This window comes from Antechinus flavipes, chromosome 2, assembly GCF_016432865.1.
Source record: "Antechinus flavipes isolate AdamAnt ecotype Samford, QLD, Australia chromosome 2, AdamAnt_v2, whole genome shotgun sequence".
Lineage (NCBI taxonomy): Eukaryota > Metazoa > Chordata > Mammalia > Dasyuromorphia > Dasyuridae > Antechinus > Antechinus flavipes.
The window spans coordinates 121407257-121423374 of NC_067399.1; the positions used below are offsets into that span (position 1 = coordinate 121407257).

Sequence of the window (16118 nt, forward strand, 5' to 3'; positions counted from 1 at the left end):
TAGAGGCGAGAAAAAAAAAAAAAAAAAAAAAGTTAGAGGCGGTGGCAGCGTAACCACTAGCCCAGATCCTTGCTTTGAAACATGTAAAATTTTGGAAAGAATTATTAAATCCCAAATCTCTGGAAACAAGAAACTACTATTGCATTAACTAGCAGGTAGAATCTATAGGAGGTAAAGTCAAGTGACCTCTTTTCTAGTCAAGAAACCTTGAAAAACGTGGCCAACTCAGCACCACACTAGATAGTGACTAACTTGAAACTGAAAGAACCAGTAAAGCTTCCTGTCGTTTCACCAAAAGAGGAGCTTTAGCTTCCAAAGAGGATAGCTAAGTGGTACCTTTGAGGATAACCATAGGCCACAAAACTGTTGCTGGATTCCTACAACTGACCGAGTTCTTTGTATCTGCACTTAACACCCTCTCAGTTTTTGAAAATACCATTAACTCAAAGAATCATAATCAAATTGTCTGAGAAGCAAAGTCATCATACTATTAATATAAATTTCAATGTGTTTAGTTTTCGCTTGTAGAACATACATTCTAGTCTTCTTGACTCAGACACCCAAGCTAATGAATGGGTTATGTGTGTAACACTTAGTCAACTCCTTTGACTCTGTCACTGAACCTGAAGATCTGCCACACCAGCAAGGAGCAAGGATACAAGCCAATAAGTTGCCATGTTCAATGAGGAATAAGAAGTGGTTTGGCTAATGAAGCCAATAAATAAAATAGATCAAATGCTGAACAAGCCCTTCTTGGCCAGAGAATCTGCCTCCACTCTAGACAGTCAACGACTAATTAATCAATGGAGTGTCGTTGTACTCTCAGGGAGAACTACAGTCATCAGCACTACTACATTATCCTGTGCTATGGTTATGCCTGATATGTTTCCTATCATCACTAGATGTTCTACAAAGATTATGACAATAAAACCTTCAGCTTGAGAATTGGGCAAAGGCATTATCACTCAGATCATATCAATAACTTCAAATTATCTCTTAAGACCAGAAATCAAACCAACTTTAGGGGGCAGGGAGAAGAAAAGAAAAAAAATTTGTAACAATTCAACATATACTTTTTCAACTTGCTTTTCCCAACTGAGCTATTGGAAGAAAAAAAAAAAAACATAGCCAGGGGAAACACAAATTTGAGAGTTTGAGTCTTTATCTTATGACAAATTAGAGGGAGAGGAAAGAAAGAAACAACTAATCCATGCTCCGATCCATAACTGCAAATGGAACATAATTCTTGGACCCTGAAATAGACTGTTTTCCCAAATTTCCTTTATAAAAGGCCACCTAGGAAAAAAAGGATTAATTTTTCTAAGCTTTGTACTATTTTAGTTATAGGAAATCACAGAATATTAGCACTAGTAGGAATCAGAATGTAAAATAGTAAATTGGATGGGACCTCAGAAATCAATTAGTACAAACTTCTCATATCAACAAAACCAAGGTTTTGAAATGGATTTTTTAAGGGATTATATGACTACTATGTGTTAAGAGTCAATACTAAAGCCAGGTTTCCCAATTCCTACTCCAAGGTTCTTTCTATAACACAATGCTCCCTATCTTGATGTCAACATTTATGTAACAGGATCTCTCTGATAGTCTACTTCCAGACTTTTACCACTGTTACACTGTGATGAAATCTGAATCTGAATTTGAATAACAGTACAAAAAACAATCAACTTTCTTAACTCCTCAGTACTTGTTCTTTTATCTAATAATATTCTTGAAAATAGACAAATTAACAAGAGATTTGCCCCTCCAAAAAAAGTTTTTAAATGTTTTAGTTGCTATTAATAGTGAAAGAGGATGGTGTCAAAGAGAATGGATATAGAATCAAGAAGATGAATTTAAAAAAAAAAAAAGACAATCCAGTAATTTGTCAAAAGAGGAGGCTGAAGAATTACTTATTCAAGGTCAAGAAATCCACTTTCCACATTAATTTTCTCTATGGTGGAGACAGAGTTCTAGATTTGCAATTAGGAAAGTCCTGCCAAAAGCAGAAACTGAAATACTGACCTCAGCAAACAGTTTTTAAAAAGGCCAGAGCATCTTTCTTTATTCATCCTCAATATTTCAAAGAGCCCTTTACTAACCTACAGAAGCCTACTCCTTTTTCTTCTTTTACTTTTTGTACCCACTTTAATCTTCTCATATGTAAAGTAAGGATAATAATATTTGTACTACTCACTCTGTGAGATTAATATGAACAAAGTACTTTGTAAACCTGAAAGTGTTGTAAAAATGTGTAATTATCATTACAAGATAATATTATCTATATACTCTCAATAGGGCAAAATCATTTGGTTTTGAAGCAGTGATGATGGGTTTGGATAGAATCTTCTACAACTTCTTGCCTATTATAAACAAAAGCTATGACTAGGGAGGGTGTCTGGCCTTGATCCATGATTCTCTAGCCATCTAAGCTAACTACCTCATAGTTTCATGAGTTTTTTACATTTTAGATGCTTTCAGTTAGTGGGTTATTTTTTTTCCTGACTCAACTAAAGTCAATTATTGTCTGAAGAGCAAAAAGGTGAAAAAAAGTAGGTGGGAACCAATGAAAAGGGGAAAAAACATATACTTCTTTGGTGTGGATATGTCCTCAAATGATGCAAATTACTATCTCATCTCACCATAATAAAGGGTCTTCCTGGAATACTATGATTTAAAGCTCATCATACTGTGGCCAATTTTAGACTTAAATTTGTTTTCAGATAGACAGATCTGTCCTTCAGGTGTGAAGCAGCATTCACTATTTCTGATGGCATTTACGGCTCAACATTCTTTGTAGCAACTGGCTTCCACGGCTTACACGTAATGATCGGATCACTATTCCTAATCGTATGCCTCCTTCGACATTGTCTGTTTGTGGTTTCCTTCTATGAGACTATGGTGGGCTCATGTAATAGAGACATCTGAAGCGAGAAGGATAGCTGTGTTTAATAATGGTACTTCTAGGGGGTTAAGGGGGTAAATCCCTACAGGAGGAGGGTTCTATCTGAACCCTACATCAAGTTATGGGAGTAATTTTGGGTTCTCAGGCACTATTGCCAATGTATTATAAATTCTGACAGAGCCCTCCTAAAGCTGAAACATCTTTGAATAAAGATTTAAACCATAAACTTGTATATCAATCATCCCCAAACCATTTAAGTTCAAGACTAGATAAGTTAAAGGAGACTCCATCAGAGACTAGTCAAGAGGTGAGGTGCTTTACAAGTTGACTTGGCTTGAAAATATTTATCTCTATGGGTTGAGATCTATAGTGGATGAACACTCACACTACTGAAATCACATATCTTTTGAAGACGAAATATGAAGCTCAAATAAATCTCAATTAAGTTACTTGTTAGCAACTCTGACAGAAGGGATAAAAGCAGAAGGAAAAAACAATGTCTCTACAGAAAATCTAGAAGTGTCATTTCAGTCAGAAGTTTATTACTTATGATTTTGCCATCCTCAAAAACTATGCCATGATCTTACTTTTCGCCTAAGGGCTTACCATACCAAGCCCTACAATAATCCCCAAGTACAGTCAAAATGTCCTCCTTGTCCAGGCTACACTGAGATTTTACTGAAAAAAGGAAAAACTCACTTAACTGTGCCAGTATCACTTGAGTTGTCAGATTCTCTTTTCTTATCAAGATTATTTTAACACAGTCTTCCTAGGGATATCATTTCAAGTTTCCTTCTTTGAGTTGTAAATAAGGTTCTATCATTGAAAGAATGCCAACCAATATACCAAATCCAGAATGAATAAGTCTGATTCTCAGACATATATTTAACGTCATTCCAATGTCAAAGCCAAGAATCCATTGTTGATTTTCCTCTTAGAGATTTAGGCTCTGACTAAGTTTATTTTGGGATGCCAGAAAATAACTCGATAACAAAAGCAACCTTTTGTATTTTATCTTTGCCCAGCCAGAATCAGAACATTTTAAAGCAATAGAAGGAACCTTAGAGATCACCTATTCCAAACCTCTCATTTTATAGATAAAAAAAACCAAGTCTCAGGCAAAATAAATTATTTTTTACAAATTAGAACACTAGCAAATGAAAACTAAAACACAGATCTTCAGACTCCAAAATCCTTGCACTGTAGCATAATACCTCATAAGGAGGTCTTGGCACTAAAGAAAAAAAATACTGATGTGTTCTTGTTTATTCATTCATTCTCTTTCTCTTTCTCTCTTTCTTTCTTTCTCTTTCTTTCTCTCTCTCTCTCTCTCTCTCTCTCTCTCTCTCTCTCTCTCTCTCTCTCTCTCTCACACACACACACACACAATTTACTTTTATTCCACACATGTAAGGCTGTATCTCAGCTTTGCTTCTCCCAGCCAATACCCACTTGTCTTTAGTAAGATGTTTGGCCTGTGCCAAGGCCCCAGTGGTTTGGCCTAATGACTACAGATTGATAGACAAAGCTAGTAAAAGACACAGCTAAACAGACCAAGGTGCCAAGGAAATTAAAAACACATTACACATTTCCATTTTCAACAGACCAAGTGAACCGCACTGACACAGTGTGATCTGAACCTCCTCCATCAGACTACCAAAATCTCTCCCTCCAGAAACACCTTTGGTTGCCTGGATGTATCTCCAGGCTTAGAGATACAAGTTTGTCTCTTCTGTCAATTTTATCCTGTACTCAAGAAGAAAAAAATGTTACAACTTTTTTTTTTCTTTTTTAAGACCTCTGGGAAAAGACAAAGTAGGCTGACATTACCAATGTCAGAGACTGATTATGCATTTAACTATCAAGGTATTCAGAATTGTATAAAGGTTCTCAAGGACTCAGACTGGGTTTGCAGCAGGGTTCCATTTAGATGAGACACATAATAGTTAACATATTGGTGAATATTTACACAGACACCAACAGTGCAACAAGTACAATTTAAGTCAACCAAGTAAAAGATAAAAGCAAAGAGCCCACAAGCTAGAAGCCAATCCTTCCCTATTCTTTGCTCAAAGAAAAACACAAAATCAACAGAAATGATTCAGCAGCATCAAGTCTCCAGCTTAAATACAGCAGACAGACATGAGTGACATTATCCCTGAAGAGTAACAGAATGAGCTATGCTATTCTAGTTAGGGCCTATATCTAATAATGTAAGAAACTCTGTATATTTGGGCTAGGTATGCTTTCTTGTTGACAGGTGAAACACTACTGTGTGGACATTCTCCCCTTCCAGACTTTATTTTTAAATCAATTTTCATGCTCCATGGTTTCTTGTTTGCTTTTAATTAAAACTGAAAGACATCTTCCAAGGTGCACTGGAGCAAAAGTGAAAATCAAATAATGATAATGCTCACTCAAAGTGGGATTTCTTAAATGAAATGTCATCTCATTAATATTTTTTTTCAATAAATAAACCTTTATCAAACACCATGTTTTCCTTTCATATCAGAGGACAACTTTGCTTTCATTCCAGAATTGATGCTGGAACTTGAAAATGGTTTGTGGTGAAAGCTTTCTGTGACTGCAAAGTAATTCGGGCTGTGCATGAGTTTTAGACTATCTAGAAAAGCTGCAGAAGTGGGCGAAATTTACTCTCTGGTCTGGCCATCAGCCCATATTTGATGGCTCTGCTCTCCAAAAAGAAAAGACAGAAGCACTGTTAAATTTAAAGGCCCTGGATCCAACAGTATAAATCTTGGAACAGATGGCCCCAATCTTGAGGATTCTGTATTTTATTTTGCTTAAACCCATATAGGTTTAACTCCTGTGATTTTTTTCCAACTCAAAGCTCTGATTTACACACTTAGTCACATCATATAAACACACATATAGAGTATATGTATGTATATATAGATAGGTATTTGTTCCTTAAAACCCATAGCACAAAAAATAATTCTACAAAAAAAAAAAAAAAAAAGAAAACAGTGAAATGAGGTCTTATAATGGTCTTAAACGTCACACAAGCTGGGACTGAGTTGAAGACTTGCCCTAGAGCTCAGTTCTGATCCTACTGTCCTCTTTTTAGGTTGCCTCCTGGTCTTCAGTGCTGGCAGTCAACATCCCCTTGTCAATAAGGTGAGCCTTTAACATGTTGAAGATGTGAAGCTGCTGATCTGGACGCAAAGTCAAGAACTGCTGAATCAGCTTACTTGGATTAGGTCCCCTGAAAGAAAAAAATCAAAAAAAATTAAAGAAAGAAAGAAAAAGAAAAAAAGAAACGATTTAAGGGTTGAAGGAACTTTTATCAGATGATTATGTCCAATGGCTTAATTTCTTAAACAAAAAATGATCAAAACTCATCACAAGAGCCGCATGGGAGCAGTAAGTAAGCAGCATAGTGAATCCCAAAAATTCCTTTGTATATGGCTATGAGACATGTTTTTATGTTCAAAAGTGATTAGGAAAATGTCTGGCATACTAAAAATTCAATGCTGTAAAAGCAAACTGGACAACCAAATCCAAAGAACCTTCACTGGATGAAGAAGGAAAGTTGTATTACCTGATAAAACTGGCAATGTACACATTAACAAAGGTAGCCATCAGGTATTGGCAGTCGAAGCGATCCATGATACCTCCATGGCCGGGAATGGTGTTGGCAAAGTCCTACCAGAGTTGAGGAAAGAATTTGTCAATCTAAATTCAACAAAATAATCACATACCTACCTAAAAGTCCTCACATACCCAACTACTCCTCAATATAGAAAAACGCTAAGCATTTGTCCTCTTCCCTAGAAGACAGCAAAGACATAAGTATAAAAGACAAATGAACATAATGGGGCTTGTGGCAAAGGAACTTTTAAAAACAGACAAACTAAACAGCCAGTCACAAAACTCCATTTGCTAAACAATTGCAAAAAAAAAAAAAAAAAAAAAAAATCTTTGAGTGATTCCAATTAAATTCAAAACATGTAATATGAAGGCCAATTGAATTCAAAAAACCTGACTGGTTTTTTGTCTTTGGGGAGAGGAAAGATCAAAAAAGTAAAAGAGGTTCTCCTACCTTGATTTTAAAGGCCCGTTTGAATCCACTTGCAAAAAAACCTCCAAAGGGGCCAATGAGGGAGGCAAAGGTGGAAAGAGCAATGCTGTGGATCTGAAAGGGATACATTCGGACTGTTTTCTGCAAAAGAAAGTTGAGGTTGCCTTCAGTTTTTATTTTATTTCTTTAATATCATCGCTAAAATAAGTTAATTTTGCCAGGTCTGCAGTTTCAATGTGCAAAAGCTCACCAACATAAAAACAAAAAATAAAATAAAATAAAACACCAAAATTATGTTTCCTGTAATTTTTTCTTTTGTAAGAGAAATAATGTTTGGCCTCCTTTTGTTTCAAAGACTCTGAGCAAGGAATAATCATTAATTGGGAATTACTAAAAGATATTTCTTACACAAATTGACAAATAGTTCTAAGATGCCTTTTTATTCCTCAGCTAAAGGACTTCCAACATTTGATTAAAAAACTATTAAATGCCTTCTATATGCAAAACACCCCAGATACATGTATACTTCCATGTCATTTTAAATAATTGGGGGGAGAGGGAATGTTGCAAGAGTTTAAGAAAAGGATTAGCCTTGCACTGAACCTGCCTTGACTATACTATAGAGATAGGCACCTTTTCTGGTTTGGCATCTTCATACCTTTTGGGAAATTTTTGTGGAGAAGACCCTCACTTATTCTACCAACCAAATAGATGATCTTAGTTGGGTTTGATCCATGCCAAATTAAAAGAGACGCACCCAGCCAATGATGGACTGGATCACCAAAGGGATGTTGTATTCTTGAAGTCTGAAGAGATCTGAGGGTTCACAATCCACAGTGAAGCTGTTGGTGTCATTGTTGAACTCCACAGGACAGATGAAGCATCTGTATCCAGACATTAAATAGGAGAGCTATTTGGAGAGAAAAAGAGCACCAAGTTAATGACAGTTATAACAATTTATCTTTCCTCTAGGCTTCCAAAATGATCTTGACCCCAAAATGTACATATATACCCACAACTCTTCCATACTTTAACTGTTCTCACTTACCCATTTAATCAAGTCCATGTACAAGAAGGATCTCCCTATCTCTTCTCCAGATCCTACCAGTCCTTCAGGGACCACTTCAAGTTTCATCCTTTGGCAACTAACCCCTGGTGATTTCAATTTATACGGACCTTGTTTCTCAAATTCTTAAGACACTCATTATCCATGACATTCAACACACTAATGGCATCCAACTCCAAAATGAAAACAGATAAATTGAGAGTTCAAGGGAAGCTTAGAGACTGTCTAGTCCAACAATTTCACTTTACAAATAAGGAAATTGAGGCACTGAAAAGTTAAGTGACTTCCCAAATTCCCACAGGAGCAGTGGTAGAATCTGATTCCAAATCCATTAATTTATTCACTAGACTAGGACACCTCTCATGCCCATAACCTAAAAGAATTCAAAATAGCAACAACACCCATTCTTATTTTCATACAAAATCCTTCCATCACAATAAACATGTTGTTCATGCACACTGAAAAAAAGAAGGGAGAGAAAGAAGAAAAGAAGGAAGGAATGAAGGAGGGAGAAAGCAGGAAAAAGAAGGAAAGAGGAAGGGAAAGGAAGGAAATTAAGAAAACTGAAGAAGAAAGAGATGATGACTACTAGCAAGCCTTGCTAATCTAGTCCAACCCCCTTCCATTAATCTTTTAGGAGAGCTAATAGTTATAACTTCATTCTCCTGGTCTAATTTCTCACTCATCCTCCTAGGTATCAACACAGTAATTACTGCCCTCTATTCACTCCATATACTAATTACCTCTCAACAAGGTAAATTTACCCACCATATATATCCCATCAAACCAAGTGATTTGCCCAGGATTACACAACTGGTATGGGTCCAAGGCCAGAGAGGAATTTTGGTCAAGTGGTCTAGGCCCAGGGCTCTATCGTGCCACCTCCAGCTTTAGGACCAAAGCTTCCCTTTGGGAGCACTCAGAAGATAATCTGAGGTTTTATACAACAGCATGTTCCTTGTTCCTAATTGTTGCTTCTTCAGTGTGGCCACCCTTCCAGGAACACAGGTCAGTGCTAGATCTTGGGAGATGGTCCTCCTGAACTGCTTCAGAAAAAATTCATCATCTAGAGGCCAGTGATGTGGTAACAGCCTACTTTTACTCCATTAAGCTGATTCTTTAAACAAGTGGTTTCCAAACTGTTTTCAACTGAACATCTTTACCAATAAAATTTTTTGAGCACACATCCCTTATATGTACATATATATGTACTTACTTATGTGATACATATGTACAACTCTACTCATTACTGTGAACATAAACACACACAAAAAAGCAATTAAATGGATGAGATCATCATAGAGCAAACAAGGAACCAACCAATGGAGTTTTAACAGAGGAGTGACACAGTCACTTTGGCATCCATGCGGATGATGAAATGAAGAGAAGAGATGAGACAAGGCGACCATTCAGTAGACTACTGCGATAATCCTGAACTATAGTGGTAAATGTGTGAGTAGTGAGGAGGAGACAGATACAAGAGATGCTGTATAGGTAGAAATGACAACATCAGATTGGATAGATGGCTTAAGTCAAAGAATGACTAGTTGTGAACCTGGGTGATTTAAAGGATTTTGGGATCTTTGTCAGAAATAAAGAACTTTGAAAGAAAAATAGATTTGGAGGAAAGCTAATGTAATAAAATCTGTAGATCATAACCTATCTATATCCTATAAGACATAGTCTATCCCATCCAAAATGGAAAGGATAAGAATGATCTTACTTTCTAAAATCCAAGATTATTTCCACATTATGATAAAATATTAAAGTTTTAGCAGAGGATAGGTCACTTAAACTCACTCCAAAACTTTTACTATCTGGACAAGAAACTATCTACTAAGTATAAGCTCTGAGAAATACTGTCTGCATTCAGTAGTCTAGTGAACCTGATTAACCCCTGGCCTACTTGAAGGAGTGACATGAGGCAAGACACCACAGATGCATGTATACTTCCCTTCCTACAAGGACATTATTTCAAAAACTTGAAAAGATTTTTTCACTCTTTAGAAGAAAAAAAAAAGGTCCTCATTCATACAGGGATCAAAATCAGGAAAAGAATCAGTTCTAAAAATCACTGCCCCAAATGTAGTCCATCAGCCAATAAACATTTATTAAGTGCCTACTGGGACCAGCCACTGTGCTGTTTGTGAAAAGCAAACAACAATGATAACTCCTGCTCTCAAGGAGCTATTGGGGAATATTCCCTATTGGGGAATACATGTAAACAAGTAAGTATAGATACATAAATTAGAAATAATTAAGAAGGAAGGTAAAAATTAAGTAGGACCAGGAAAGATTTCTTGTGGAAGGTGAAATTTTAGCAGGTAATCATGGAAGCATGAGGAGGAAATGAAAAGGGAGAACATTCTAAGCATGAGGGAGAACTATTGAAATAAAAAGAGGGAGAACTTTTTTAAACAGCAATGGAAACAGCTAGGTAGTGCAGTGAAGAGCACCAGCCCTGAAGTCAGGAGGACTTGAGTTCAAATCTGGCCTCAGACACTTAACATTTCCTAGCTGTGTGACCCTGGGCAAGTCACTTAACCCCAGCAATCTCAGCAAAAAAAAAAAAAAAAAAAAAAAAAAAAAGAAAAGAAAAGAAACAAGAACATCTACATCACTGGATTACAGAATACAGAAAGGAGAAGTTGGAAAGGAAAAGTAGAATGGAGCCAAATTGTAAAGAGTTTTGAATGCCAAACAGAGTGCTTTTCATTTGATCCTGGAAATGACACAAAACCACTGGAGTTTACTGACATAATCAGGTCTGGACTTTAGGGAGATCACTTTAACAGCTGAGTGATGGGCCAGAATGGGGAGAGACTTGTGGCAAAGAAAGAAATCAATGAGCAAGCTCTTGCAACAGTCCAGATAGAAGGTAATGAGCCAGCATGAGGATGGGGGCAGTGTTAGAGGACAGAAGGGGCATATTTGAGAGAAATTATTGAGGCAAAATTGACAAGCCTTAATAACAGAGTGGATATAGTGGATGGTAAGAGAGAGGAGTCAAGCATGATGCTAGGTTGGGAGACTGGGAGTTTAATGTAACCTTCCAAAGTAAGAATTACTTTGGAGAATTAGGAAGAAGGAAGAGGTTTTTTGGGGAAGTAATGAATTCCGTTTTGGACATGTCAAGTTTAAGATGTCTCTAGGAGATGTCCAGTTCAAGATGTCCAACGTGCAGTTAACCCAGAGTCAAAAAGCTAGTAAGTATGTGAGGCAGGATTTGAATTCAGGTTTTCTAGACTACATAATCACTGCTTTATCCACCATATCCACTGGCTGTCTAAAGTATATACCTCTTAAGAGCTACATTCTAGGTATGGATATCAGCCCAAACTCAGTGAAGACTATGAGGTTAAATTTTCTACTTAGTATAAAGACTTCTAGTTCATCCTGTTGCCTAGATTTTGGATCTCATCAACTTCCCTGGATTCAGTAATCACCTTGACACTAATGTTTCTCAAATCTACTTATCCAGCCCTGTTTTCCCATCTTATATCTCTCTCTCTCTAATACTATATGGACGTTTATGGGAAAACCATTATTACTGACTTGAGAGGGGAATTTAGAATAGCCCCTAAAAGATGAAATCTTCCCTGCTTAGGAACATCATTTTTCTGACAGTTCTCCAAAAAGTGGGAGTTTAATCAGAGTACTTCTCAGAAGTGGAATCTTGGTTATTAAATACAGATGCATTTTTACATGGAGCCAGGAGAGGGCAGCACAGGGATACCCCTACCCACTCACCCCATAATCTCCTACCCTTCTCTTTTAATATCTTACCACACCCACATATCTCTCCCCTAAACACCCTTCTTTTCAATGAGCTGACTGCCTAAAGACATAAGATTGCTTTGTCTAGTATAAGAGGGTTGAGCAAAGTATCTAAAGACGGGAACATGCCATATTCTGGGGTAGGAAAGTAAACAAGAAAGTGATCCACTCTTGTGACCCCACAGTAGTTAGCGGCTGCAGCAGCTCTCTCAAGGTCTTACTGATATTCTGGCAATGGGCTGTGGCAGTTGTCACCTTAAAAGGCAGCTCATTCTTTAGCCATCTGCTTCCTGACAGATTCAGGTGGCTTCAAAGTTATGATATGGACCTACTCTACCAGAGAAGGGCTTCACAAGTTGCTTTGTCTACAAAATGCAAACCTGAGAGACAAATGGTTCACATTTATATAATGTCTTAAAGTTTGCAAATCACTTTACATATCTTGTCTCATTTGATCCTCACAACAACCTTACCCAGTAAGTGCTATCACCGTCTCCATTTTAGTGATGGGCAGGTAAGCGCAAACATTAGAGGCAAGATTGACATTGCTGACCTCTCCATTACATACCTCTGTACCTGGAGGTGAACACTTGGCACCCCTGCCACCTCACAGACACTAATATGATCAATAATCGTAAAACCTACAATACTTCAACAAACATTTAAACACTTGGGATTGTCAACTACCTACCAGAAGCCCAAACACCACAGTGGCAAAGAATCCTCCAATGAAACCTTCCCATGTTTTCTTTGGAGAAAGCTGCAGTTGGGGGAAGAGGGGAACAAGAAAGTAAGATTTGATTAGTATCATTATTTGTTATCCTATACATATTTACCATAACTTGATTTTGTCTATACCTCTAATGACTCCCTTTCTACTTTATATATTTATTAAAGTTTATTTTAAAATGTGCTCAGAACTATCCAATTTCATTACTACCCTTTAAGTTCAAATTTTTAGAAAGAATAAAGCTTACATTTTGTTACTGCTTACTCAACCTCAAACTGTTACAATCTAGCTTCTTTCCTCCACCCTAAAGAAACTTCTCCAAGGACACTAACACTCCTAATTAACAAACTCCATGGTTTTGTTTTTGTTTTTTGTTTCATTTCCCTTTCTCTTTGTTATCACTTCTTTTCCCTCAGTTTTTTTAACAATTTTCATAGCTCCTCCACTATCTTTGACCATTCAGTTCTTCACTAGATTTTAATCTTTGATATTTTTAAATGGATATGTGTTCACTAGGGTTCTGTCCTCAGCCCTCCCCTCTTTTCTCTATACACTATCTCCCTCGACAATGGATGAAATCATCTCTATGCAAATGACTCACAAATATTTGTCTCCAGTTCTTTTGAAAATTCTTTTGAGCTTGATAAATGACTTAGATTAGAAAGATCATATCATATCACATCAAATTAAAGGAACAGGGAAGAAAATACCTTTCACAACTATGAACAGGGGAAGAGTTCATGACCAAAAAGGTTATCAGGAGATAAAATTGTAGAATATAGGCTAGCTTCCTGGAGGACATCAAGGTCAGCCAGAGTCAGGATAAATTAAAGTCCTTGATCTTTAGGGGGAGAAGTGAAAGCAACAGGCAAACTGCCAGGAGACTTGCCAAAGATGTCTCCTGGATCCTGGAGTCCAGAGTTACCATCCTCTCTCCTCCTCTTCCTACTACCAAGTGACTCTGGCCTCTCTCCCTCCACCCTCCAATCCCTGCCTAGATTATTTTAACACCAAACCTTCAACAAGCAGGAATGGTGAGAAGAGCTATTTATCCAAATATATGCTAAGAGTCATTATCTCACATTGAAAAGTAGACTTAAGTGCTCAGTTGTCTGATCCAAGCACACCTTTTTGGAGTTTCAGCCCTCTACATAAAATGGACAATTTTGATTACATAAAATTAAAACATTTTTTTACAAACACAACTAATGGAGTTTAAATAAGAAAAGAAAGTTAACTAGGGGAAAAAAATCTTTTTTTCTAATTTTTCTAATAAAACTTTTCTAATAAAAGGCATATCTAAAATATGTGTATATATATATATATATATATATATATATACATACATATATGTGTGTTTGTGTATAATATATGTATATTATACACACACACACATATATAAATTTTTATGTTAAAAATGAGTTATTCCCCTTTAGATAAATGGCCAAATGTTATCAGTTCTCAAGGGAAGAAATCTAAGCTATTAAGAATACATGAAAAAATGCTCCCAAACCATTAATAATTAGAGAGATATGAAATGAAAACAACTTTTAGAATTCTATTTCATACCCATCAAATTGTCAAAGATGAAAAAAAGGAAATACTGCAAGAGGGCTACAGAGGAAAAAAATACACATAATATACATTGGAAAAGCTGTGGATTGGTTCAACCATTCTATGAAACAAGTTGGAACTATGCCTCAAAAGTTATCCTTCAGTACCAATCCTAGATCTATAGCCTAATGGATCAAAGAAAAAGACCAAGATCCATATGTATAAAAATAGTTATAGAAATATTTTTCATAGTGATTAAAAAAAATTGCTAAAGCCATACCCATTAACTGGAGAATGGATAAAAAAGTCTATGACATGTGAATGAAAGAGAATATTATAATGCTGTAGAAAAAATTGTAAAAGATAAGATTTCCAAGAAGCCTGGGAAAACTTGCATAACTACAATAAGTAGAACCAAAAGAACAATTTCAACAATAACAACAATTTTTTTTAATTTAAGTATTGGAAGAGATGAATTATAATGTCCCTTTCAGCTTTATACCTAATATTGTTACCCAAAGGGAAAAAAGGTCAAAGTAATGAGGGTCATTGAAATATTTTTTTAAGCACATAGGAGAGAACAGAAGGAAATAAGACAAGCAAGAGTTTGAAAGTTACATGTTGAATTTATTATATTTTTAACAGAAAAAAGGAAGATGGACATAATACAAATTCAGTTTCATGCATAATTCTTTTTCTACTCTATTTTGTACTTCATATGGAAATGCTAATTTTATTTTATCTTTGCTAAATTCAGAATAAAAAATAGATTTTCAAAAAATCAATAAAGTTTCTATCTCCAAAGGCAACTTTTTCCTACTGAAAGAATTGCCCTGTGATATTTCAAGACAAAAAACATTCTCTCACCTTGATGAGTGGAGTTCGACCAAAAAAAAAGCCAAACATATAAGCCATGATGTCATTACAGATCACACATGAAATGGGGACAATAAACCTAGGAAGAATGAAAAAAGGAAGGAAACCAGAAGCACCATTAGCAAATTGTCAAGAAAATTTAAGAATACATAACTCTAACATTTGTTTTTTAAAAATATCTTTTTTTCTTTTTATTATTAAAACTTTTACTTTTCAAAGCACATGCATAATTTTGAATAGTTTCACCCTTGCCAAATCTTGTTCCAAATTTTCCCCTCCCTTCCTCCATGCCCTCCCCTAGATCATAACCCAATATATGTTAAACATGTGCAATTCTTCTATATATATTTCCACAATAACCATGCTGCACAAGAAAAATCAGATCCAAAAGAAAAATAATGAGAAAAGAAAATGCAAGCAAACAACAATAAAAAGAGTGAAAATACTATGTTGTGATCCACACTCCCACTGCCCTGTTTCTGAATGTAGATGGCTCTTTTTATCACAAGACCACTAGAACTGGCCTGAATCATCTCCATCAGAAATGAGCATCATGTAATCTTGTTGTTGCCATGTACAATAATCTCCTGGTTCTGCTCACTTCATTAGCATCAGCTCATATAAGTCTCTCTAGGCCTTTCTGAAATCATCCTGATGGTCGTTTCTTATGGAATAATATTCCATAACATTCATATACCATAACTTATTCAGCCCTTGCCCAACTGATGGGCATCCATTCAATTTCCGGTTTCTTGCCATTAGTAAAAGGGCTGCCACAAACATTTTTGCACGTGTGGGTCCCTTTTCCTCTAAAAAATATTTTTAAAAGTGGCCCTGGCCATATCAGTTCTGATGCTCTCTCCCTTGAGCTATCATCTCTGATCCCCTCATCAGCAACACAAGTATGACCAAAATGGAATGACTAACATATCTGAGATACTTTTACACTATAAGGATCTACAAATTCATAGTTATGAATATTCCTTCCATTAACACAGAACAAAACTATTCTGTAACTTAGCAAATAGTCTGTGAGGTTTGCACACTCGATTCTTTTCAATTGTGAAGTAATTCAGATCCATTCCAACAGATTTATGATGGAGAGAGTCATCCACATCCAGAGAGAGGACAATCAACTACCATTATCCCAAAGTTTTCACCTTTTTCT

At 36.2% G+C, this 16118-nt stretch overlaps 1 protein-coding gene across 2 annotated transcripts in view; it reads right to left on the reverse strand.

Moving 5' to 3' along the window:
- Positions 1 to 4809: 4809 nt before the first annotated feature.
- CDS2 (CDP-diacylglycerol synthase 2) overlaps positions 4810 to 16118 on the reverse strand; it is a 62366-nt gene continuing 51057 nt past the window's right edge. For both annotated transcript variants that reach the window (XM_051975452.1, XM_051975453.1), the window contains 6 exons: positions 14942 to 15029; positions 12482 to 12550; positions 7705 to 7857; positions 6969 to 7088; positions 6468 to 6571; positions 4810 to 6131 (listed from right to left, as the gene is read on the reverse strand). In XM_051975452.1, the coding sequence (XP_051831412.1) occupies positions 5990 to 6131; positions 6468 to 6571; positions 6969 to 7088; positions 7705 to 7857; positions 12482 to 12550; positions 14942 to 15029 (676 nt within the window). In that variant the 3' untranslated portion in view covers positions 4810 to 5989. The remainder of the gene's footprint in view (positions 6132 to 6467; positions 6572 to 6968; positions 7089 to 7704; positions 7858 to 12481; positions 12551 to 14941; positions 15030 to 16118) is intronic.